Here is a 24,081-nt window from a genome sequence, read left to right as displayed (position 1 = left end):
CGTCCGGTGGAGAGTAAATGAGTCTAACGCTTTTACTGCAAGGGCGGTGATGGGAGTCGGTGCAGGTGGTTATACAAGAGCGGTATGTGCGAGCGAGGGAGGGAAGGAACCGAGCGGTGCGTCAAGCGAGCCGCCTAGTCGATGTCGATGGCGTCGCCGCCCTCCTTCTCGGCGCCCTCGACGGGCACCTCCTCGGCGGGCTTCATCTCGGCCTCGGGCGTCTCGTCGGCCTTGGGCGCCTCGGTCGTCTTGGGCTTGGGCTTGGGGATCGTGATGATGCTCTGGCATGTGTTGAAGACCTCGTCGCGGCGCTTGAGGATGTCGGCCGAGGTGATGCTCAGCTTCTCGTACGGCATCTTCTCGGCCTGCGACGCGAGCCTGCGAGAGGGGCACAAGTCTGTCAGCCCCTGCCCATGAACCTATTACTTACCTTGCGCGTAGCGCAAGCGAGCAAAATTGGCCGAGGGAGAGAGTGGACGCACTTGTTGCTGAGCCACGACTCGGCGTTGGCGACCGACTCGATGACGATCTGACGCTTGTCCTCGGGGATGTGGGCGACGTCCTCCTCGTTGGCGAGCTTGGCCTGGTAGCCGTTGAGGAGCTCGCGGAGCTGGGCGGCCGCCTTGGGGCGCTCGTCCGTCTCGCGGAAGCGGAGGTGGACGGGGTCGCCCAGGGCCTTGAGGCCGTTGAGGCGCTCGACGTACGCCGACTTGGTCGCGTCCTCGCCCTCCTCCGAGTAGAGCCAGTCCTCGGCCTGCGACGCGAGCGTGCGGAGCTTGTCCTTCTCGTCGTCGGTCGAGAACTTCTTCCACGAGCCCTCGAGGCGGTCGCGGATTTCGTACACGAACTCCTCGAGCGCGTTCTTGCGGTCCTCGGTCTCGAGCACGAGCTTGTCGGTCGCGTGCATCTGGCCCTCCTTCTCGCGGTACTCGTTGACGAGGCTCGCGTCGAGGCCGAGGCCGGCGGCCGACGTCGGCAGCGGCGTCTTGATCGTCTTGCGGACCTTCTTGACCGGCTCGGCGGGCGCGGCGGCGGCAGCGGCGTCGGCACCCTCGGCGGCGGGCGCGGCAGCGTCCGTCTCCATCGGCTGCGCGGCGGGGACCTCGTCCTCCTCGGGGCCCTGCTCGATCAGGGTCGCGCCCTCAAAGTTGAGGACGCCCGAGAGGTTGAGGCGCGCCTTGACGCGGACCTGGGCCTTGCCGCCCTCGGCGGCGGGCTTGACGCCCTTGACGGTGTAGCGGCCGAGGAACGGGTTGATGCCGCCAGGGAGGACGTCCGGGTTGGCGTAGCGCGCCTCGAGGTCGAACGCCTCGGAGCGCTGGAACGAGAGGACCTTGGTCGACGGGATGGCGTTGCCGACGTCGAACGCGACAATCTCGGTGCCCTCGTCGGCGGCAGCGTCGGCCGACGCCTCCCACACGAGCTTGATCGGGAAGAGCTGCGCGTCGGTCGTCGAGAACTCGCGGACCTTGAAGACAGGCGAGACTTGGGCGCACGCGAGCGTCGCGCCGCGCGCGATCGCCTCGTCCTGGTTGCTCGTGAACGAGAGCGGGCGGCCAAAGTAGTCCTGGATGCGCGACTTGAGCGCGGGGACACGGGTCGAGCCACCGACGAGCTCGACCGACTCAATGTCCTCCTTCGTGAGGCCCGAGGCGGCGAGCGCCTGCTCGAGAGGCGCAGTCGCGCGCTCGAGGAGAGGGGCGATGAGCTCCTCGAACTGCTCGCGCTCCATGGTCGACGAGGCGTCAATGTCGTTCATGATCGACTCAACCGAGAGGGGCGCGAGCGGGTTGGCCGAGAGGATCTTCTTGAGCTTCTCGACGGCGGCCGTGAGACGGAACGTCGCCTTCTTGTTGCTGAGGACGTCGATCTTGTACTTGGTCTCGAACTCCTTGGCGAAGTGCTGGACGAGCGCAAAGTCAAAGTCGCGGCCACCGAAGTGACGGTCGAACGCGGTCGCCTTGACGACGAGCGAGCCCTTGTTGAACGAGACGATCGAGACCGAGTAGTCCGAGTGGCCAATGTCGACGAAGGCGACGTTCTTCGACGGCTCGCCCGCAGCGGGGAGGTCGGTCTTGGTGATACCGTAGCCGAGAGCGGTCGCGGTCGTGTCATTGATGAGACGGAGGCAGTTGAGGCCGGCAATCTCGGCGGCGTCGAGGACGGCGCGGCGCTGCGCCTCGGTGTACCAGACGGGGACAGCGATAGTGACATCGTTGACGGCCGACTTGAGCTCGACGGCAGCAGTGTCGCGGAGCTTGGCGAGGTACATGGCGTAGAGCTGCGTCGCCGAGAACTCCTGCTTCTCGCCGAGGTAGTTGACCTGTTTCGACCAGAGTCAGCGCCTCGCGTACGCGTCTCGAGTCCATCATGGTACGCACGCTAACGCCGACGGTGTTGCCCGTCTTGACGATCTCCGCGTTCATGAACTTCTTCTCAACCTCGACATCCGGGTCCCTGCATACGTCGCTCAAGGTCAGTCCCTCGTCGTCGACAGGCTCGCCGCGGGACGCACTCGATTGTCCGGCCGATGAGGCGCTTGAGCGAGCCGACCGTGTTGCGGAAGTTGCTCGTCTCCTGCGTCTTGGCCGACTCGCCGATCATGCGCGAGCGCGGGCCGAACGCGACGAGCGACCTGCGCAGGCCGGGTGCACGGGTCAGTACTGCGTGTGTAGCTCGAGCAGTGCGCAGGGAGGACGCACGGGGTCGCGCGGTTCGAGACCTCGTTGACGAGGATGTCGATACCACGGTTGCGGGCCGCACCGATCTGCAGCGGCACGAGGGGTCAGCGGGGCCGTTCTGGCTGCACTGGCAGTCCCCATCGAGCTTGTGCAGCTCTGTCGAGCCCCGCCAGCACTCGCAGGCGGGTGTGAGAGGTGCGACGAGCTGCGCTCGCTCCAGCAGAGGGAGCTCACCTTGGAGCCATACTGGCCGATGTCTGCGCGCGGGGGGTGGTTCAGCGGGTCAGTCGGGCCAAGCTGCAGGTCTGGGAGCGACTGGGAGGTTCGACTGACCGAGTCCGACGACGCTCGTCATTGCGGGATGCGCGAAAAAGGTCGGGAGGACGAGAGGGCGCGGGCGGAGAGGGGCAGCGGTCTGGCAAGAGAGCAGACGGGGTGCAGCAGGGTCTCTAGGGGGACCTGGCGGGTGCGTGCAGCGCAGAGTTCGTGACTGAGCGCAGCTCGAGCCGAGTGCGGCCGCCCTCCGCGTCGCGCTCTCGAGAATGTTCGCAACCGCACCAAGTCCGCAAGACATCGCCTCGCACCGCGCTCTGGCTCGAAGTGCTGCACACCAGCTTGCACAGGACATTCTCACGCTGACATTGGGACGCAGAGTAGAAAGTAGGCTGCGATTGCGACATCATCGAAAAAAGGCAAAGGGAGCACAACTGAATTCGACGCAACAGCTACAGAGCGAGATTATCTGTCTAGTGTAGAGGCGACGAGAGAGTGGGTGTAGACACCGACCGAAAGCGCGGGCTTTCTCGCCCGTCATGCGCCCTCCTCCTCGACGAGCACGCCCGCGCCCGAGCCTGGTGGCAAGCCCTCGTACGCCTGCAGCTGGTGCTGCTGCGACTGCTGCTGCGCGTACTGCACGCCCTCCGAGTAGCTCCGCAGGTGGTTCGAGTTCGCGTGCGAATGCGCGTGCGGCTGGTGCTGTTGGTGCGGGTGCGGCGCATGCAGCGTGTGCGGGTGCGCCGGGTGCAGCCGCTCGTGCTGCTGCTGATGGCTCGCCGGCACACCATAGTCCTCGGCGGCGGGGAACAAGTGCTGCTGTGCCGGCGGCGGGCCCGCAGACGACGCGGCATAGTACGCCTGGTGCCCGCCCGAATCGGACAGAGAGCCCGGTGGCGTCACCGTCACGAATTCGCCCTGGTCCGGCTGCGCCGAGCCCGGGTACGACGACGATGCCGCGTACGAGCTGTACGCAGCGCGGCCCGGGTGCGAGCCCTGCGGGCTGCGCGTGAGCAAGGGCGAGGGCTGCTGAGACGAGCGCCCGCCGCCGAGGTGCGGCGACTGGACGAGGTGCGGGGACGAGTGGTGCGGGATGTGTGGTGAGGGAGCGAGGTGCGACGACGATGTGGGCACGTGCTGGTGGCTCAAGTGCGGCGACGCATGCGCAATGTGCGGCGAAGAATGCGCGATACGGGGCGAGGGGTTGTGCGAGATGTGCGGCGACGCATGCGGGATGCGCGGTGAGGGCTGCGGTGTCGTCTCGGTTGGCGAAGGCTCGGTCACGGTCGGGATGGGTTGCCCTTGCGGCACATCGGTCGTGCCCAAGGGGTAGTTGGCAGACTGCCGAGGGAGAGAGTCAGTTTCGCGCTACGTCCGACGTGGGTAAGCGACAGGAACGCACGTATTTCGACATGATTTTTTTGAGCGCGAGGCCGAGTATCTTCCACGGGAACACCTTGACGTCCTTTTCAATGTTGCGGGGCTTGGGCGCCGGAAAGCCCATGATGAGCTTGAAGAAGGCTTCGTTTTCGGGCTTGGACTTGGACACGGTCGCCGGCTTGAACCCCTCGAGGTTGCGGCGGATGCGGTTCTTCTCCTCGACGGTGAAGCGCGAGCCGACGAGCGCCTCGAGGAGGTAAATCGTGTCGACCGACGTGACGAAGCACTCGTTGTAGTCGTCGCGGAAGATGCACGAGATGACGATCGAGTTCTGCACGTACTCGCCCTGAGGGATCGGGCGGAACCCGACGTTGATAAAGTTGCCGTCCTGCTGCGGCCAAAACTGGATCAACCGCCGGCGATTCGTCCACTCTTCGTTCGTCCACCCCATCGCCATCGTGTTGAGGTCGCCCTGCAGCCTGAGCACGACCTTGTGCGAGAGCGTCGCGCCGTGCCCCGTCTTGTTCGCCTGTATCTGCGACGTCCGCACCAAGTCGGGCTGGCGCGCATACCCTCCCGCGCCGCCCGACCCGCTCGCGACCGGCTGCTGCGGCTGCTGGTCGTACGCGTCGTCGTCCGCGCCGTTGACGGTCGACATGCTCTGCGAGTGGCCGAGCGACGGCGAGCCGTACTGCGACGTCGACCACTCGCCCTGCATGCGGACCGGGCTCCCGTGCACCGACCCGTTGGCGGGGCTGCGCAGACCAGGCGCCTCGCGCCCGCTCGTCAGGTCGTCGCCGCTGCGCTTGAGCGCGTTGACGCGAGTCGGCGTGGCCGGAATCGGCGCCGCAGCCGCAGCAGAAGGCCCGGAAGACGCAGGCGGTGCCGCCGCCGCCGTAGCGGCCGGGTCCCACTCGCCGACGATGCACGACTCGACAACTGCGCCCGAGTCAATTTCGATCGTGTTGACGAGGACCATGACGCGCTCGCCCGGCGCGCCCATGGTCTCACGCGCGGGGACAAACGTTGTCAGGACGACGAACGCGTCGTCTTCGTTTGGCCCAGCGCTCATGCTCTGCCCGACGCCGTTGCCGTCGATGACGCTCGCGCGCGTGAAGCGCGTCGGCGCGGGCGCCTGGCCAAAGACGACGGCAAAGCGGCGGTTGGGCACGTCGGCGCCCTTGCGAGGCGAGCTCAGCACGGGCGAGCCCGTATTCCCGCCAAAGACGGCGGGTGCGCCCGAGAACTGCGACGGCTTGGCGTTGCGCACGGCCGAGGCGTCGAGGACAATGCTGACCTGCGTGCCCTCGTCGCCGTGCTGCGGCGTCCACTGAATCACCCTGAGCGAGTTGCCGTACAAGGTGGGAGCTGCTGCGTTGACGGGAACGCGCTGCTGCCGTGCAACGGGCTCGGGAGTGAGTGCGCGACGCATCGCTGGTTGAGGAGCTGAGGCGTGTGGAGGCGCTCGAGATTGCTGGTAGTGCCGCGGGCTGGGAGCGCGCGAGTGCGGCTGGCTGACGTTGTGCGCGGGCTCGAACGTCGTGTAGTACCCGCCGTTACCGCCTACAACGGGCGAAGTCGGCTGCGAGTGGTGCCCGCCAACATCGGGAGAGACGATGTAGTGAGCGCTCGTCGAAGCGGCGCTGGGGTCGGCGAGGAGCGAGTCGGCCGTGTCGTAGCCGCCGTTCATCGCGTACGCAGTCGACGACGAGAATGCAGACGAGCGGGGCGGGGCGTGGTGGTGCCCAAGCGAAGGCGAGTTGGGGACGGTCCGCGAGCCTTGCGGCGCGGCGTAGTGCGAGTCGTACGGAGCCTTTTGCGAGTACGAGTCTGTGCATGCGGGCTCTGTCAGCTTTAGCGGGAGCAGAAGGGGAGCCGAGGGGACGGGAGAACGGACCGTCGCGGCTGTAGGCAGCGAACGACATGGGCGGCGTGGGTCTCGAGTGGATCGGCGAACTGAGCATGTTGACCGACAGCAGCGGGTGCAGAGGCAGGTCAGCACGGTTGCAGTGCCCGGCAATGACGACGGGAGCCGATAACGCACACGCACGAGCTGGACAGGAGGGGGTCGGGTCGTCCGGGATGCGCTCGACTCGTGAGGGCAAGACACCCTTGCTGCGACGGTAGGTTCCTCCAAGGGCTGACGATCCGGGGGCACGCAAAAGCGCCAGGCGGGCTCTGGAAGCGGGAAAGACACCGACCCTTGATGATGAAGGGCTGGACTGCGGACCGCGCGGACGTCGACCGACGAGCGGGCGCCTGGCGGGCGAGGGTGGTTGCTTGCGTTCGCGTTCGCGTTGAGCGTGGGTCCCTCGGTCGGCAGCGGGTCGGCGAGGCGGGGCGGTGCGGTGGGCGACGACGGCGAGAGCGCGCGTGAGCGAGCGGGGCGGAGTGCGGCGGCGGCGGCCCTCTTCGGCGGTGCTGCTGGCGGGCGGCTCGAGGATGCGCCTGCAGCGGAGCGGAAGCGAGCCGGACGAGTGAAACCTGTCTCTAAGGCGTGAAACAGCGCCAGCGGAACCGGAGACAAGGCTCGCCGTCCGTGATTGGGCCGCTTCAAGCAGGAGGACGGCTGTGCATTTGCCCCGGGCGCTTCGCGTGCCTTTCTAGAGCCCTCCGCCCTGACAATCCCCTCGCGCTTTCCTCGTGTCCTCGTCGTGTCCAGCTCCTCCCTCTCTTCCCCCTCCGTTGTTACCTACCTAGCTGCCTTCGGAAACTGGCAGGTCGCCTCTGCGTTGCAGCCGCCCGCTCCTGTGCCTGATCACCGGCCCGCTGCCTTGCCTGCCTCGCCGGGCTCGCAGGATCTCGCCTCAACCTGCCCGAACTGCGGCCGAGGAGCCTTCATTCTTCCTCGTGGCTGCCCTTTCTCGCCGTCATGCTTCATCGACGCCTTTCTCCTTCGGGCAAATGTCGCCTCCGCTTTCAAGGCCCTTCATCGTCAACTTGACATCCGCAGCCTGGTCCGGTCCACTTTCACTCTCTGCCGCCTCTTCTGCCCCTCGCGGATTGCGTGCACGTCCGCTTTTTCCCGTCAGAGGCTAGAAGCCAACCTCCGGATGGCAGGCGGAGGGCGTCCATCTCCGTTCGAGACCCTCTCGTCGATCCGATTACTTTTCGGACCCTCGCTCGGAAGTCCTTTCTCGCCTCGCGAACTTGTGGTTGCCAAGTGGTACCGGCAGGTACGGTAAATTCCATTGCGCATCCAGTTCCTCCCTTTATCCCCGCTGCCGGCCGTCCGATACCTACCGCTTCGTTTGTCGCGAGACACGATCGGGTGTCTTTCTTCGCGCTGTCGCAGCTCGTGTCTCGCCCAGCTTGAGCACTCGCTTATCGCTCGCCTTGCAGGCTCATTGCCTGAGGCCTGGACCCAGGCGTTGGCAAGGGCGCCGCTGTCGGACCGTGAGAAGGATGAAGCCGGCGGCTGCATGTTCGCGAGCGCCTTTCCTGCTTGTACTCTTCCGTCGTGCTCATGCTTCAGCCGAGGACACGCCGTTCAGCTCGTGACTATTCCCGCTTGCCGTGCCCTGCCGGGTGAGGACGGCTACGCACCACCGTGGCGCGCCTATCGCCCCTCGCCAAATCGCTCTCGAATCCAGGCCTGGTGCTCCATGTCCATCGGGTTGATGCGCTCTCTGCTTCCGCCTGGCAGGCCGCTGCGCTCACGCTCTGCGCACCGCCGAGCTTGCGCCGCTGCACCGAGCAGACAGACCTCAGGCGGCTTCAAGTTCCGTGCGGATAGAAGCGCTTCTCCCCTGAGAAAGCGCTTGACCGGCTCTGTCTGTCACATGCTGTCTTACAAGGCTTAACGTCGTCTGTCTCTGACTCGCAGGAAAGCGAGCACCCGACCTGTGGAAGGAGAGGGCGGAACGAGTCGGTCCTCGCTGGGTTGAACAAGCGTACAGCATTGGCACGCATTCGATTCGTTCCCGTTCTGTGAATGTCTTGCACGTTTCGAGGGCGTCTTTCTCGCAGCTGGCGTGCTCATTGTCGAGAGAAGGCGGGTAGGAGAGCCACCGCTCGCGCGAGACAGGAGGAAGTGCGAGGTGCGGCGCGCCTCTGCCTCGCTCGACGCCAACGCCAAGGGGGATTCGCAGTCGCCGCCCGCGCACGCAAGGACGAGGGCAGACTTGCCCGACTCTAGCTTGCACGCGCACACGCACACTCCCGCGCGCACAACCTCCCGCCCGCTCGCCGTCGGCTGCACCCGCGCCCGCGCCCCGCCTCATCGCCCCGCCGCCCAAACAAGGCGCGCACGCGCATCGCCTCGACCCCCGCGCCCCTTCCCGCGCCAAGCGCACCGCACCAGCGCCTGGACCTGCCCGTGCACCGCGCCGACTCGACCGCCATGTCGCACCACCACCTCTCGTCGGCGGCGGGGCCCAGCGGGCAGCACCGCTCGACCAACCGCTTCTCGGCGCTCCAGAGCCTCATCGCCGACCAGGACACCGAGATCGAGGACGAGTTGGCACGCGGTGCGTCTTGCATGCTTCGCTCGCTCGAGGGACGAGGGGACCGTGACGCATGCGACAAGGCGGATGGGCGGGAAGGGCTCGTTGGCGCTTGAGCGAAGTGGACGAGTGCAGAGTGGTGTGCTGGACCTGAAGGCGACGAGAGACTGGTGCATGCCCCGCCGTGTAAGGTCGCATGACTGACGCTTCTCACCTCGCTTCCGCTCGACAGCCCAGAAGCGCCTTCGCGAGCTCAAGGCGCGCATTTCGGCCCAGAGCAAGAAGAACTTTGTCCTCGAGCGTGACGTGCGCTACCTCGACAGCCGGATAGCGCTCCTCATCCAGAATGTGCGTGCCCCGTCCTGCTCGCTTCCGCGTAATTCCTGCCTATTGAGGCTGACTGCCACCTTTGGTTCCGCACACTACAGAGGATGGCGCTGGATGAGCGAGAAGAGGTCAAGGAGCATTTGGAGGATGTCGACGAGGGTGAGGAGACGGACATGGATGAGCGGCGGATGCAGGTGCGTTTCCTGCGATCAGCGCCTGGCTCTTCCGCTCGTCTGCTCACACTCAAATCCACAGCAATACTCGAACCTCTTCTTCCTCCTCCAATCCGAACCTCGCCACATCGCCTCGCTGTGTCGCCTCGTCAACCTGAGCGAGATCGACACTCTCCTGCAGACCGTCATGTTCACGCTCTATGGCAACCAGTACGAGTCGCGAGAAGAGCACCTCCTCTTGACCATGTTCCAGGTGCGTCGCTCTCACTTCCTCCCGCACTCGGAACGAGTCTGACCATACCGTTGGTACGCCAGTCCGTCCTCGCTGCGCAATTCGAGACCGCCACCGAGTTCGGCTCGCTACTGCGCGCCAACACGCCCGTTTCGCGCATGATGACGACCTACACGCGCCGCGGGCCTGGACAGAGCTACCTCAAATCGGTGCTTGCCGAGCGCATCAACAGCTTGATCGAGCACAAGGACCTCAACCTCGAGATCAACCCGCTCAAGGTGCGTTTGCCTGTATTGCGCTTTTTCTCGCTCCAATCTGACCCGTCGGATCTCGCCAGGTCTATGAGCAGATGCTCAACTCGATCCAGGACGAGACGGGCGAGCTCCCGGAGGACCTCCCGCGCAACGTGACGCCCGAAGTCGCCGCCGCCCACCCCGACGTGCAGAACATCATCGCGCCGCGCTTGACGATGCTCATGGAGATCGCCAACAGCTTCCTCCTCACCATCATGAACGGGATCGAGAGCGTACCGTACGGGATCCGGTGGATTTGCAAGCAGATTCGCAGCTTGACACGGGTGCGTTTCTCTCGTCCCTCTGTGCTGCGTGATACCGTATTGACGGCTCTTGGTCCACCCCCGCCCACAGCGAAAATACCCCGAAGCGACCGACTACGCCATCTGCAGCCTGATTGGCGGCTTCTTCTTCCTCCGCTTCATCAACCCCGCCATCGTCACGCCGCAAGCGTACATGCTCATCGACACGCTCCCGGCAAGCGCCAAGCACCCGCGACGGACGCTGACGCTCGTGCGCATCCTTCACATCTCCTGCTATCCAGCTTCGCTCCTGACTAGAGAGAACGCCCGCAGATCGCCAAGATGCTGCAGAACCTTGCAAACAAGCCGTCGTACGCGAAAGAGGCCTACATGATGTCGCTGCAGCCATTTGTCGACAACAATAAGACGCGCATGAACCAGTTCCTCAACGCGCTGTGCGAGGTGCCCGACTTTTACGACACGCTCGAGGTGCGACTCGCGTGCTCCTCTGAGACGCTCAACGACCCTTGCTGATGCGCGAGAGGAGCAGATGGACCAGTACATGGCGCTGTCGAAGAAAGACCTGCAGATCAACATCACGCTCAACGAGCTGTACAACACGCAGAGCCTCCTCTCGCAGCACCTCGACGCTCTCGTGCGCCACCTCCTTCGACCTTGCTTCATAGTTTTGCTGACGGACTACATCGCAGGCCCGCAACGAAAAGCAGCACCTGCGGATCCTGCTGGAAGAGCTCGGCCCGCCGCCGCCGCAGGTCCCGCGCAAAGACAACCGCTCGATTGAGCTGCCGCTGTACTCGCGATGGGAGATGCCGATCCAGGACATCACGACGGCGCTCATGGCCGAGAACAACGTGACGCAGAACGACATCCTGTACCTCGAGGCCAAGTCGATCTTCGTCCAGCTGATCCGTTCAATTCCGCGTCTCGCCGAGCGGCGGCCGATCCAGCTCCCGCTCGTCGCCGAGACGGCCGCGACAGCCAAGGACGCGACGCTCGTGCGGCGCGGGATCAAGGTCAAGGAGATGCTGCGCGAGCTCGAGGAGCTCAAGCTCGTCGACCGGCGCGACAACTTCAAGCTCCTGACGGACGAGGTCGCGGCCGAGCTCGTGCACCTCGGCAACCTGCGCGAAAAGGTTGTGGTCGAGACGCGCTCGCTCGAGGCCGTGTACAAGACCATCTGCGACCACAACGCGTACCTCCGCTCGCAGCTCGAGCAGTACAAGGCGTACCTTCAGAACGTGCGCCAGACGAGCGCAGGCAAGAAGGGCACGAGCGGCGGCGTCGGCGTCGTCTCGGTGGCGGGCAAGGACGCGACAAAGCCCAAGCAGACGGCCGTGCTCGGGCCGTACAAGTTCACGCACCAGCAGTTCGAGAAGGACGGCATCATCATCGAGACTAACGTTCCCGAGAACCGGTGCGTCGGCGCCTACTCTGGCTGTGTCGGCGGCTCGAAGACTGATCGCTCGTTCAACTCGCAGCCGACCAAGCATCTTCTTCCTCGTGTCGTCCCCTTCGCCCGGCGCCTTCCTTATCGCGCTGCACTAGTTCGTCCTACGTTGGTGGGCTGCCGGTCGTGACCAGCTATGCTGACTGGACACGCACTTTTCGCACTACAGCAAGGGCCGTGAGAAGGCGATTCTCGAGATGGACCTCAAGATCGACGACCTGCTCGAGAAGAAGAACCAGGGCGTCGAGCAGCTCGACATGGAGTATGGTGCGCCACGTTCATCGTCTGACTCCCTCTGTCTCGAGGCTCATTCTCAATTCCCTCGCACAGTCTCGCTCAACGTCTCGCGCGTGCTCGCTCTCCTCAACAAGTACGTCTTGCGACTTGCTTGGCCGCACCGTGACCTGTCTGACAGTCTGTTGCATCCGCAGGACCTTCCAGCGGCGCAAGTAGTGCCCACACGCTCCCGCCTCTCTCCAGATACCGCCTCATCCCCTCGCCTAATCCCTATCTCACCGCTGTGCCTAGTCCCTCGCCACTACCCTTATTCGTTGTCACCTCTGCGCTATACCCTTTCGCCACTACGGCCTGCGATTTTCGTTCTGGCTCGTCCCACTCCCTTACCTTCGCCCTTCTCGTGCCGGCTCCCTTTGCGTTGTTGCGCCGCCCTCGTGTCTGTACTAATCCTGGAAGAGCTGATATTGCGTTTGCCGTTGCGCGACTCGCAGGTGAGGCGAGATATTTCGAGAGGACGCTCTCGCTCCGCTCAAGTTGACGATCAGGGTACTACTCGGCTTCGTTGCTATTCACAGTCGGCTACGCTGCGCTGGGCTTGCTCAAAGCCCGCTGTGCTTGACGCTCTCCTCGGCCGTCTTGCCACCGTGCTGGCGCGCCTGGCCCTGCTCAACCTTGTCGTGGTTTCCCGTCGCCTTGCCGACGAGCGCCTCAGCGCCGCCAACAAGCTTATCCGTGATCGTCGGCTTGTGGTGCGAGCCGTCCGTGGCCGAGCCGCCCGTGACACCCGTGCCGGTCGACGACGAGTGGTGCGAGCCCGTACCGCCGACGCCCGATCCCGTCGTCGAGCCGAGCCCGACGTGGTGCTGCTTCTCGCCGCTGCCGTACTGGTGCTCGCGCGAGTCCTTGAGCTCGGCTGCCGTGCCCGGGTGCGAAGGGTGCGACGCCGCCGTCGCCGGGTGCTTGACGCTCTCGCCGAGCTGGTGCGTCGCCGTGCCCGGCTGTCCCGGCGCGTGCGTCGTACCGGTCGAGGTCGTCGACGGGTAGCCGGTGCCCTCGCCGTGCGGGACGGACGAGGCGTACGCGCCGCTGCGACCACTCGGGGTCGTGTCCGAGGGCGTGTAGCCCGCGGTGTGCGACGAGGCATGGTCCGGGCCGACGTGGCCGCCCTTGCGAGCATTCTCGTACTCGGCCGCGGTGCCAGGAGCGCCAGGGTGCGACGCAGCGGCGCGAGGGTGCTTGAGCGCCTTGGCAGCCTTGTGCGTCGACGAGTCAGTCACGCCAGCAGACGAGTTATGGTGGCCTGCGGTCGTCGAGCTGCCGTAGCCGGTGTCTGCTTGGCTCGATCGTCAGCGAATGAAACGAGCTGTGCGACATCAGCCGAGCAGGCCCAGCAACGCACTCGAACTCGGGAAGCCAGCGGAACCGCCCGTCGAGTCGTAACCGCCGGTGTGAGCAGTGCCTGTGACGGAGGAACAGGTCAGATGAGGAACGAGCGGATGGCAAGCAAGCGCAGACAGACCCTGGGTCGCCTCACTCGCGAGACCAACGCCGTGAAGAGCGCCAGCAGTCGAGCCGATCGGGCGGCCGGCAGATGAAGTCGAGTCGTTGTAGTGGGTGGAGGACATGGCAGTGCTCGAGATGTTGTGAAGTGGAATGAGAAGGAGAGAGCGACGAATGGCAGCAACTTCGCCTCGTCGAGGGTTCAAGTCGACCTTTCACAGCGTCCTTTTTACTTCCGCGCAGCTCCTCTGACGCGCGCTGAAGACCCGGAGGCACCTTGGCTCTTGTCCTCATCCTCCTTGTCGTCGTCGTCGTCGTCCTTGCCCTCTCCCTCCTGCTGGTCCTCGTCCCTGCCACCATCGACGACCTCGCCTTCCTTCAAACATTGATCCCCGCTTGACCCGCTCCTCATCACTTCTGCCCGCCTGCCCCACTCCCACCCGCGAGCGGCGTCCAACGCGGCAGCGAAGGCCTCCGCGACATGACGCTCGCGCTCCTTCCAAGCCCACCCCGTCTTGTACCTCGATCCCGAGTGCGACTGGTCGTAGGCGTGCAGTGCAGACGGCGAGTGACCGAGAGTTGCCCGCGGCGCGATCCTCTCGTGACGTGCATCGCGCCAGGCAGAGTCCTGGCCCTGAATGGCCGGTCCTCCGCTCTTGCGGGATGGCGGCGCGTGCGCATCATCGTAGCTGCGACCGGAGGCGAGCGCCACAGCCATGGTCGACAACTGTGCGACGTGCAGGAAGAGGATGGTTGAGGCGCGGCTCAGCGCATCGCTCATGCGATCGAGATCAACGTTGCTGAAGGCAGTGACTGAGCTGAGGACGAGTCGGACACGCGCCGCGACGTCGGCCATGACGTGCTCTGCGACTGAAAGTGCGCGAGCTGCGGAAAGGGGAGCGGCGAGGACGAGGTCGTGGACAATGTCGACGATGCGCGTGAAGGCGCGGTCGCAGCTGCTGCACAGGAACACAGCAAGCGTCGGGAGATCTGATGCCGAGCAAGCGTACGGCGCCAGGTCGTTTTCGGTGAGCATGATGTCCAGTTGTCCTGCGTGTGCGGCGACGAGGTCTCGCATCGTGTTGATGACGCGGTCGGGCTCGCTGAAGAACCGTGTGACAACCTCGAGCATGGTCTGCCGCGGGCGAGCCTGCTGCGCGACATAGAGGGACGTCGAGTATTGCTGGACGAGCTTGTCGAAGGCGTCGCGCAGAAGAGGCGCAGAGAGGAGGTTGTTGATGGTATCGGGAAGCGTGAGGACCAGCTTGACGTGCTGGACGGCGGTACGGTCTTGCGGGAGGAGCTAAGCAGGGTAGAGAAACTGTCAACCTTGTGTGTGACTCGAACTGTTCCACTGGTAGGGGAGACTCACTCCGTCAAACTCGTCAGCATCCTGGCCCGAGGTCGCCCGCTTGCTCCACCAGAGCTCGATCTCTTGTGCGGTCGAGTTTGCGCCAAGCTCGCCGTACGCTTGCTGAACTGCCGAGTATCGCTTCGATTTTGTTGCAGGCTTGCGGTCGATGAGCTTGGCGAGGAACTTTTGCGCGAGCGTTGTAATGTTCTGTGGATCCTCGTAGAGCCGAATGGTCGAGTCGGAGAAGGGATGGAAGTGTTGGCGACGGGAGAGAGATGCCGACACGAGCGAGGGAATGGCGAGGGAGTAGAGAGGGCGGAGGAGGGCAAGCGCAAGCTCGGCAACTTGGCGCAGAGCCGTCTCGCGAAAGGCGGTGGAAAGATGCAGGGCGATTGAGCGAGTCGGGGCCGAGTTGATGAGACGATCCTTGCTGCGACTTGATGGTGCAGTCGTGCAAGAACCGCCCAGCTCCATCTTTGCGGCCTTCTCGACCGCTTCTGCTGGACACCTGGGGTCTTGACACCTTGTGTGCGCGGTGCCCTGGGCTGGGGAGGCTGGCGCGGGCGGGCGGGCCCGGGCGGGGCGGCGGATTGGGTTGAAATGAGCGAGTCGAGGGCAGCAAGCGGCGAGCCGGCAAAGGTGCGATGCTGGACGCCGAGCTTGTGCGCGCGGCGGTAGACCCTCTGCAGTACGGGATCGACCGGACCCTCGCGAGGAGGGCGAGCACGCTGCCTGAGCTTGAACTTGAGGGCAGACTGAGGCGAGACACGGAGGTTATGCGTGCGCTGGCGGGGTGGAGGCTGGCACGAGGGTGCAGCGGGCGGGCGCGCAGACGCAGCCGAGGTTGATGTGCTTGGCGGGGAAGGCTGGGGAGGGGTGGATCCAGCCGAGCGAGCCGAGAGGACCTGGGCATGTGCCTCGCGCGCGAGGTCGATTCGCAGGATGCCCTCGCTGTTGTAGACGCCGAGAAAGATGGCGCAGCTGCAAGCCCACTGGTGCGCCGTCATGGCCTCCGAGAGGGCGAGGCGCTGCTTGGCGAGCTCGAGGCGATAACGACCGAAAAGGGCCTCAGCCGCTGCGGGGTCGTTGTCGACCGCCTCCATCCAGTTGACCTGGATAAAGTCGCGAACAATGCCGTCCTCTCGTGCCAGTTTCACCGGGCCGAGCCCCTTGATCCCACCGATGAAGTAGTCCTGGCCCAGCGAGAGTGCCATGTTGGCGCGCATGTGCGGCTGCGCCTCGATGCCGAGCCACTGCTCGAACGCCAAACGGTCGAAGCGGTAGAGCTGGGCGCCGCGCTTGGTGCGTGGGAGCGAGCTGGCGAAGCGACTGGTCGCCGAGGTGCTGGCGAGGTGAACGTCGGCGTCATTGCTGAGGGTCACCACCGTGTCGGGGGTATCGATGATGAGCCCAGGCCCGAGCAGGGTGATGAGCTTGCTGTGGTCAACCTTGCCGAGTGGGAGAGTTGGAGAGATAAGGTGGCGAGAGAAGGCGGAGGGCACTCGGCAGGAAGACCCGCCAGGCGGCCTGCGAGAGAGGCGATGAACGGGTCGGCTTCCTGCGGCGCATCGACGAGCGTGGCGTGCGCGAGGAGCCACTTGGCCGAGGGCGAAGACTGCGCCGCCGCGGCCAGATTAGCTTCGAAGGGCAAACAAGTGAGCAGAAGCATACACGCACACTTGCCGACAGCGCCTCGACCCCTGTTGCCGCAATTCCACCGGTCCAGCCTGGTGACTGCTCGCTACTGGCGGAAGGGGTGAAACCGGGAAGCTGGCGAAGACCTTCCAGCCGTTCCGACTTGTCCGCGCCCTTCCTCTGCGCCTTTTTGACCGCCTTGTCGTACGCGGCAAAGACTGACGCGAAGAACGCCGTGTCGCGCTTGAGGACCTCGGCGCGCTTGAGACTCGGGCGTTCGAGGCCGTCGAAGCAGACCACGAGACTGACATGGCGGCAGCGACGAAGGACTGGCTGGAGGAGGTCGTGAAGGTACTTGGCCGACTGGGCGTGAAGAGCCGGGTGGTCGGGAGTGAGGATCTTGCGGAGCGGTCCTTTCAGCAGCTTCTGCTCGTACTTGCTCTTGATCCCACCGACGAGACTGGTGCCGTCGACGAGGAGGTCTGCGAGTGGGTTCGCTTAGCTCGATCCTACACTCGACCGCAGCAGGGGGAACGCACAGTGGACGCCCTTTGCAGCCACCTCTGCGCCGAGAGCCTCTCCCTGTGCTCGTGGACCCTTGCCTTGGACGGGGAGAGCTTCGAGAGACTCTGTCGTGACGGCAAGCTGGGTGAAGCCGTCGACGCCCATCGTGGGCGGCGACTATGGGTCGGGGTGTCTGCCGAGGCGTCTAGGAGCCTGGCCGGCAAGGGGAAGGGAGAGGAGCAGAGGGAGCAGGGTCAGCCGGGGTCGGAGATCCCGCGGAGGTTAGGGGTAAGGGGGAGATGAAGGACGAACCCTGCTCCAGTGACAAGGTGTGGTTGTGTGCGGCCGGATGTACTTGCTTGCAAGGCACAGGGGTTACAGTGTGAGATGCGGACGTTGCAGATGAAGTGGAAATTGAACGCCTTAGGAACGCCTGCGACCTCGGACGAGAGGAGACACAGAGCCTCGTGTCGTTCCTTTCATCTCAGCAAAGACGGCAACCCAGTTCTGAGACGACACAACAAGAGAAGTACAGAGAGTCTACCTGCGGGATGGGAAGAGAAAGGGGCGACATGTCAGAGTCTGCGAGAGGAAGAAGAGAGCCAGTGCACGCACAGATACACAACATCTACTGCCGCGCTGCTGCTGCGCGCTGCTGCACTGCTCGCCAGAGGGGCCCGTCAAGGTTGAGGAGGCGGGGAGCGAGATTGAGCAGCTTCGCAAACACCGCGTCCTTCTTGAACTTGTCAAAGTCGGGCCGGCCGATCTTGCACGAGAGGTGCTCGAGGTGCAGAAGGTCCATGAATATGCCGTGATAAGCAAGCGCCTGCATGGAGAGCAGTCAGCTGGAGAAGTCGGGCGTTGGCGGAAGAGGCAATGCACCTTCTTGACGTCGGAATGAAGCCCTCCTTCGCTCCAGCGAGACCGCATAACCTCGATGAACCGCTCGAAAGCGTCTTCGCCATATGCATCAACAAAGCCGAGCTGAACAATACCACGGAACCCGCCGCGCGCGATCGAGAAGATCAAGTCGGCAAAGTCCTGCTTGGTAGGCATGGCGACGACGTCGATCGAGGCAAGGTCCGCTATAGCAGGGAAACACAGAAATCAGCGGGATCCGTAAGGCATTGGCGCGGATAGAGACGTGACGTACATACAGTCAATGTTGACGTGAGACCGCCGCGAATTTGGGGGAATGCAGCAAAGTTGCCAACCTCGTGCGTCTCGTGCCCAACCAGGTCCTTCGGGTAGATTGTGAAGCCTTCAAAGCTGTCCGGCACAGGCTGCTCCGGCGTCCACACGGGTACAGGGGCCTCCTTGCGGAGAAGCCTGACGTCGGCTGCAGTCTTTGCGATGGCAGCGAGGGGCACGCCGGACCTGTCGACCGGCGCTGGACCCGGCGCCTCGCCATTATGAGCAAGTACGGGAGCTCCGCTCGGCGCAATCCACAGATGGCGGAAGATGGAAAGGACGGAAGAAAACGAGGGCCGTGGCGCTTGCTGGGTCGCGGGGAGGCCGGCTACGCGCGCAAAGTGGGGTGCGCCGTGCCAGAAGTGGGCGAGGTGACTTGGCGAGATGTCTGTCGGAGCACCGTACGCGTTGATGCTGCCGAGACTGCCATGCGCGTCTGTTGTCGTGAGGAGCGGCCGGACCGGGTCGCTGCGCAGCGTGGTCTCGAGGTCCCAGATGTTGGCAGGCGGCGTGGAAAAGTGAGAGTAAGTCGAGGGCGAGGAACCGATCAGCGTCCCGCGAATCGTGCTGACGAGGGCGACTTTGCGCCAAGGCGGGACGTCGGGATCGAGTAGCTCTTTCTGCCACAGTAGGCGTGCAGGCGAGTGGTCGCGTGCGAAAGAGTACTGGAGAAGGCAACTCGTCAGACCCTAGTGCAGGTGGAAGTACGAGACTGAGGAGGTAGGAAACTGGCGCACTTTGTCCGGGAAGGAGTGAATCTGCTTGAAGATCTGCTGGAAGAGCGCCGTAGCGGCCTGGTCCCCGCCAAACCAGTCGGACTCCTGCTCGACAACACCGACGTCGACGCAGCAGGCAAGCAGGAAGACATTCAGCTGCACGAAGACGGCGTCAGCACAAAGTTGAGTAGGATGGCGCGGGCCGATGTACGCACCCACAATGCTGCGTTCTCCGGGCCCACACCGCGGGCAGCGTCGATGGCGCGGATCTGCTTGACTCGCTTCTTCTTGTCGGCCTCGACCTGCTCAAGGTCGAGGTTGAGCCAAGCAGGCGGTCCTTCGTCCGAGGTGCGAGGTGTGACGAAGGGGTCGTCTGCTGCGACGTTGAGACACGAGAGGCGTCTGAGCGATTGGTAGCCCACCCGTTGCCGCTGAGCGAAGTCGCAGCGTGCATTTTCGTCTTCCTCGTTGGCACTGTAGGACACAGTGTGTGTCAGCGAGAGGATTCGTATCAGGAAAAGGGAACGGACGCACCAGCCGACGTCTTCTTTGCCTTTGCCTTCTTCAGCAGCTTCTTCTGCCCGCCAGGCGCGTCCATCGCGACAGCGCCCAGCTTCTCGGGCTGCCACAAAGGCCAGACGTGCGAGCCGTCCTTGCCTCCGCACGGCATCCGCCACAAAGCGCTGAACCCGCCGGGCGCCCCAGCCTCGCAGTGGGCCTCGACGAGCGAAGCAAGCGCCGCATCGACCTCTGATCGCGCTGCAACTGCGTCGAACGCGAGCGCCCAGGAGCCTGCCTCGTTCGCGGCGAAGCGCTCGCCGTGACTTGCGCTGCGCTGGGAGTCCCGGCTGTACCGCCGCGGCTCGAAAACGAGCTCGTGCGAGGCAGGCACAAGGAACACTGCGCCCGAGCCGAATGCGCGATGAAGCGCCCGCGCTAGGTAGAGGCGAGCGTGCAGGCGCGGGAGAAGCTGCATGGAGCACGACGCTTGGCGGGCTGCTTCATCAGACGCGAGCGCGTCGCAGGTCGAGGCGTCGAGGTGCGCAGAGGGCGCGGCGAGGAAGAGGATGAGAAGGTCGAGGATGAGAAGGCGAGCACGTCGGGCGTGGCCAGGGTGATCGGGGTGCGAAGGGGCGCCGGTTGGCGCGACGAGGACGAAAGGGGGAGATTCCATCGTGGGTATCGAGGGCGGTGGCACAAGAGCCGCAAAGGAGAATGCAGAGGGCGCATCATGAACACCCTTGGCGAGGTGGGCGTGCACTGCCGCGATGCACTCGGGCGAGAGTCCAGCCAGCGCCAGATCACCGGAGTGCTGCGTGAGGGCTGTGTCGACACTGACAACGATCGATGCAGTGCGCGAGAGAGCGAGCAGCTCTAAGGCGCAGTCGAGGCGCATTGCGGCCTTGTCCAGGTCTCCGAGGCGGAAGGCCTCGCGCGAGCGAGGCGCCAACTGAGCCACAGCATCGAGAAGGACGGCGGCCGGTTCGCCAGCCCCCAATGTCGGGAGCGCAAGCATGTCGTGCACTAATGCACCGCGCGAGACCAAGGAAGACAGCGAGTCGGCAAATCCGGCCGAGTAGACGTTCGAACGAGGTGCGTCGAGGATGTCAGCGAGGAGGAGCTCGGCCAGGCGGGTCGATAGGGGCAGAGGCGCAGTTGACTGCGCGAAACAGACCACATCAGCGGCGCGTCAAGCGAGATAGAGACGTGAACTTGCAGGTTGGTTGTTGAAAGGCTGTCGAGAAGAGCGTCAGCGTCGGCAGTTGCCATGAAACACGGGCACTACGAGTGAGCTCGCACCTCTTCGCCATCAACGAGTAGCCGTGGCTTCTTCTTGGACGCCTAGCGGAAGCAGTGGATAGATCAGTCGAGGTACAGAAGAGCGTGGGAATGAGCGAAGGAGTACTCACGTGAGTGGCGTCTGATGCAGCTGGGCGCTTGGGCGCAGCGTCCGAGCAACTTCCACTTGGGATGTCGCTCTTGTTGATCCGGGAATCAGGCGGGCGGACGCAGAGCGGAACAGTCTTGATGAACAGGCGGCCAGAGGAGGAGAGACTGAAAGGCGGGCTGCGTGCAGACAAGACGTCAGATATGGATCATCTGCGCAAAAAAGCAATAACAGAGCACCTTTCTTCATCTGGTGACTCTGAGTGGACAGGCGGAAGCGGCTGAGGTGGAAGCGGAGGGAGCGGGGCGGCCGACAGGGAGGCGAGGGCCTGGTAGTCGTGGCGCAGGCGAGCGAGCTCGGACGGAGGGTACTGGTGGCGGAGGGCGAGGAGATGGAGAGGGTAGAGTGCTTCCTCTGCAGGTGTGCCGAGCGGTGGCACGGGCGCAAGGACTGGTAAATGAGGGTCGAAACGCCACCCGCGCTTGCGAGCGCAAAATTTGCCCTTCTTGAACCGAATGGTGGCCGACGTTGGGACGAAACCGCGCGAGACGACGTAGGACTCGCCTCGGTGGGAGACAGAGCCCGTCTTCTGGACTGAGCGCTTGTGAGTCGCGCGAGCATGCGCCACAAACTCGATTTCCTGGTGCTGCTGCAAGAGGATGCGCCGTGCCACATTGTCGAGAGGCCCTTGACCGAGAAAGGGCTCGCCGTCGTTGGCGAATGGATTCCCCACCCCTGCCACCCGCTCGATAATGGCTGCATCTCCTTCTCGCATCGGGTCCAGCCCGAGCAACAGCGCCTCGGCCTCAGCCTCTCGGCGCCATGTGCGTCCGCCGCTGGTGCACACGCGTACCGTCTCCTCCAGTTCCTCGCGCATCAGCGCCTCGAACTGCGCCGCGTCGGAAGGGAGGAGGCGACCGGTCGAGTACCGACTCGTCGTGCGACGGGAGTGGGCGCCCAAGAAGCGCTCGCGGACGCGCGCGCGGAGGAGGAGATACAGGCGGACATCCTCGCCGCCGAGCGCTGCGGAAGACGGCGCGAGCGAGAGGAAGGGCAGCGAGGTCGGGCCGGCTTGGGCGAAGTCCTGGCGCAGGACGAGGCGCTCGAGATCCGTTGCAAGCGGAGGGTCGGGCGTGTTGGCGAGTGCGTAGGGATATGCCACGGCCATGGATCGGGAGACGGCGTAGCGGGGATCGACGGTGTACGAAGGAGGGAGCTTGTGAGAGGAGGCGACATGGCTGTCGACCCCGCGGAAGACAAAGAAGCCGATGTCGTCGACGTCGTACTCGGCATAAGAGCCGCTCTGGAGGTGATGGACAGTGCCGGGATGCGAGCCCGGCGGTAGGAGACCAAGCGGAATGAGCACAGTGTGCTTACTCGGGTCGTTGCGCTCGTCACTATGGGTAGTGCCGAACGAAATGCCGATCGAGAGAGCGAGCGGTACGTCTGCGGAGGAGGTGGCGGCCAAAGTGGACGAAGAGGCGGAAGGCGAGCGTGCGTTGGGGCAGGCAGAGTAGTTAATTTGGACAGTGGTGGCTTTGTAGAATCATGTGTCAAAACGGATCTCTCGTACAGGATGACAAGCCGAGACAGACTGTAGAGGTTCTCTATGCTACCTCCTACTACCGTACCCTTGCGGTGGGCTGCAGAGATGCAGAAGGCGAGTCAGTTCTCGTTTCCGGGAGCGAGCAAAAGTCGAGAGTGACATACCTCCGTAAGTTGCAGCCCGGACCTCTTCGGGAAGCAGGACAATCTCCATCAAGGCAGGAACGAGCGTGCCGATGAGCGATTGACCTCCTCTGTCGTCTGCAAGAACGCCTCGAGGATCTGGCGCGCTTCGGGCAAGTCGACGAACGTCTTGGCCCATGACGCGAGGAGCGCAGGGACGGCTATGAGGCCAGACCCTGAATTATGGCGTGAGACACCAATGGTGTGCGAATGCCCGCCCTTGAGGTTGCCCTTCGGGTTCACAAGCTCGAGTATTTCAAGCCAGCTCAGGAGCTGCGAGTCCTCGGCCGCGGGCGACTTGCGCAAAGAGAGCGCTGGGCGAGGGAAACGCCGCAGAGAGGTGAGGTCGGTCAGGCGCGATTGCGCCTCTATGACAGTCGTGGCGAGGGCGGCCGAGCGGGTGCCCGGCGAGGCAGAGACGAGCGACTCGAGTGACGAGATGGTGTGGTACGCATGAGACGTGTGGAAGCGCGCGGGGCTGTGCATGTCGGCGCCAAGCACGACCTGGCCTGGCTCGAGGCGCTGGAGGAAGGGTACCTTGTCGGCAACGGAGCCGAACTTGGCACTGCGATCATGCCACGGAGTCAGGGAGCGGAAGAGGTCTGCGGGCGAAAGTAGGAACTCACGTCGACGGGTCCCACTCGGGCTCGAACAGATCTCCAGACACCTCGGTACGCTCGAGCCGTTCCTGCATCTCTTTTCGACCACGCGGGGATAGGTCCTCGTAGACGACGACGTAGTTGCCCAAAGGAACGGACGGCGAGAGGAGCGAGGCGAATGCACCAGCTCCTGCTATTGCCGCATCGACTCGGCGGGAGAGAACCGATGGGGCGAGGGAGGGGTCGAAGGAGGGGAGGGGCGAAGTCGGGTTGTCGCTCGCGACGAGAGGGAGAAGATGGTCGACGTCGAAGAAGTCGGACCGTCGAGGCAGGAGAGCCATCTTATGTGAAGGAGGGGAAAGAGCAGGCGGGTGCGAGACGGGTTCGGCGAGGAAGGCGGTCGGGTCGTACAGGCCCTGGGAGAGGGCATTGCCGAATGAGTGTCGATAGTCGCTGTCGCGTTGAGCCTTCTTGGTGCGAGGCTCGACCTGCTTGGCCTTGAGCGACACGAGCGAGCCCACGACAGATTGGGCGGTCGTCGGGGCGAGATGGGCGAGGAGAGAGGGCGGGACGATACCCGGCTCGGCGTTGCCAGGCGCAGTCAATCCTTGGTGCAGCTGGCCCAAGGTCGTACTGGCCGTGGCAGGTGGTGGTGGCTACGAGTTGTACGAGAGTTCGACCGAGACGACGTCTTCGCCCTCGCCCTCGTCACCGCTGGACAAGTCGCTCGGGTCGTAGTCAGATTCAGGCTCAAAGAGCGGCGGCATCGTCTCGGACGATGCCTTTGCCCGAGACAAGGAGAGCGAGGAGCGCGACCGGAAGCGACGAGACCCGGAGCCTCCTGTCCGGCGAACCCGCGGGCGGACAGAGGGCGCGGGGTCTGCGTCTGTTTCGCCGCCTCGCTCTTCTCCCTCGGCCGCTGAGCGCGCGACGCTGCGCGCGAGACGTCGTGTGCTATGCAGACACACTGTCGTGCACGCTCGCACCGCCTCGAAGCGGCAGTGGATCCCGCCGCCCCTCCCGTCCCACCACCTAGCCAGCTCTCACATCCCTCGCCATACACGCGTGCGAGGGGTGATCAGGGCTCGTGGCCCGAGGCAGACAAGTCTGCTGGCGCTGCCGACACGGGCGCTGAGCCTTCTGCAGGACCTGCAGACCACGAGTCGCCAATGCAGGCAACCAGGCTACTTGCACTAGATGCGGAGGGAGGACAGG

General features: G+C 64.4%; 6 protein-coding genes across 6 annotated transcripts; 1 reads left to right on the top strand and 5 right to left on the bottom strand.

The window, feature by feature from the left end:
- Positions 1 to 134: 134 nt before the first annotated feature.
- On the bottom strand, positions 135 to 3,036 carry JCM10292_004776 (uncharacterized protein; the record flags this gene model as incomplete). Its single annotated transcript, XM_076646312.1, has 7 exons — positions 135 to 378; positions 483 to 2,323; positions 2,382 to 2,457; positions 2,516 to 2,635; positions 2,703 to 2,767; positions 2,916 to 2,938; positions 3,015 to 3,036. The coding sequence occupies 7 exons, from the start codon at positions 3,034 to 3,036 to the stop codon at positions 135 to 137; spliced, it is 2,391 nt and encodes a 796-aa protein (XP_076508068.1).
- A 455-nt stretch (positions 3,037 to 3,491) lies between these two features.
- On the bottom strand, positions 3,492 to 6,259 carry JCM10292_004775 (uncharacterized protein; the record flags this gene model as incomplete). The annotated part of the gene is made up of 3 exons (XM_076646311.1): positions 3,492 to 4,295; positions 4,357 to 6,164; positions 6,232 to 6,259. 3 exons carry the CDS (start codon positions 6,257 to 6,259, stop codon positions 3,492 to 3,494), a joined length of 2,640 nt encoding a protein of 879 aa, XP_076508067.1.
- A 2,417-nt stretch (positions 6,260 to 8,676) lies between these two features.
- On the top strand, positions 8,677 to 11,967 carry JCM10292_004774 (uncharacterized protein; the record flags this gene model as incomplete). Its single annotated transcript, XM_076646310.1, has 14 exons — positions 8,677 to 8,803; positions 9,012 to 9,127; positions 9,208 to 9,300; positions 9,362 to 9,532; positions 9,595 to 9,789; positions 9,849 to 10,088; positions 10,159 to 10,317; positions 10,380 to 10,535; positions 10,597 to 10,701; positions 10,757 to 11,481; positions 11,546 to 11,611; positions 11,684 to 11,781; positions 11,845 to 11,884; positions 11,946 to 11,967. 14 exons carry the CDS (start codon positions 8,677 to 8,679, stop codon positions 11,965 to 11,967), a joined length of 2,313 nt encoding a protein of 770 aa, XP_076508066.1.
- A 383-nt stretch (positions 11,968 to 12,350) lies between these two features.
- Positions 12,351 to 13,376, bottom strand: JCM10292_004773 (uncharacterized protein; the record flags this gene model as incomplete). The annotated part of the gene is made up of 3 exons (XM_076646309.1): positions 12,351 to 13,081; positions 13,151 to 13,210; positions 13,271 to 13,376. 3 exons carry the CDS (start codon positions 13,374 to 13,376, stop codon positions 12,351 to 12,353), a joined length of 897 nt encoding a protein of 298 aa, XP_076508065.1.
- A 104-nt stretch (positions 13,377 to 13,480) lies between these two features.
- On the bottom strand, positions 13,481 to 16,909 carry JCM10292_004772 (uncharacterized protein; the record flags this gene model as incomplete). Its single annotated transcript, XM_076646308.1, has 6 exons — positions 13,481 to 14,554; positions 14,624 to 15,035; positions 15,098 to 16,042; positions 16,108 to 16,220; positions 16,283 to 16,722; positions 16,780 to 16,909. 6 exons carry the CDS (start codon positions 16,907 to 16,909, stop codon positions 13,481 to 13,483), a joined length of 3,114 nt encoding a protein of 1,037 aa, XP_076508064.1.
- A 463-nt stretch (positions 16,910 to 17,372) lies between these two features.
- JCM10292_004771 (uncharacterized protein) lies at positions 17,373 to 23,633 on the bottom strand (the record flags this gene model as incomplete). The annotated part of the gene is made up of 12 exons (XM_076646307.1): positions 17,373 to 17,570; positions 17,627 to 17,829; positions 17,898 to 18,600; positions 18,673 to 18,807; positions 18,867 to 19,027; positions 19,186 to 20,311; positions 20,562 to 20,718; positions 20,779 to 21,188; positions 21,393 to 21,936; positions 22,395 to 22,832; positions 22,894 to 23,483; positions 23,547 to 23,633. 12 exons carry the CDS (start codon positions 23,631 to 23,633, stop codon positions 17,373 to 17,375), a joined length of 4,752 nt encoding a protein of 1,583 aa, XP_076508063.1.
- Between the last annotated feature and the right edge of the window lie 448 nt (positions 23,634 to 24,081).

This window comes from Rhodotorula paludigena (genome assembly GCF_050403205.1).
Source record: "Rhodotorula paludigena JCM10292 DNA, Rt_paludigena_JCM10292v1_ctg4, whole genome shotgun sequence".
NCBI classification, from domain to species: Eukaryota; Fungi; Basidiomycota; class Microbotryomycetes; order Sporidiobolales; family Sporidiobolaceae; genus Rhodotorula; species Rhodotorula paludigena.
This window is presented reverse-complemented; position numbering and strand designations above follow the sequence as displayed.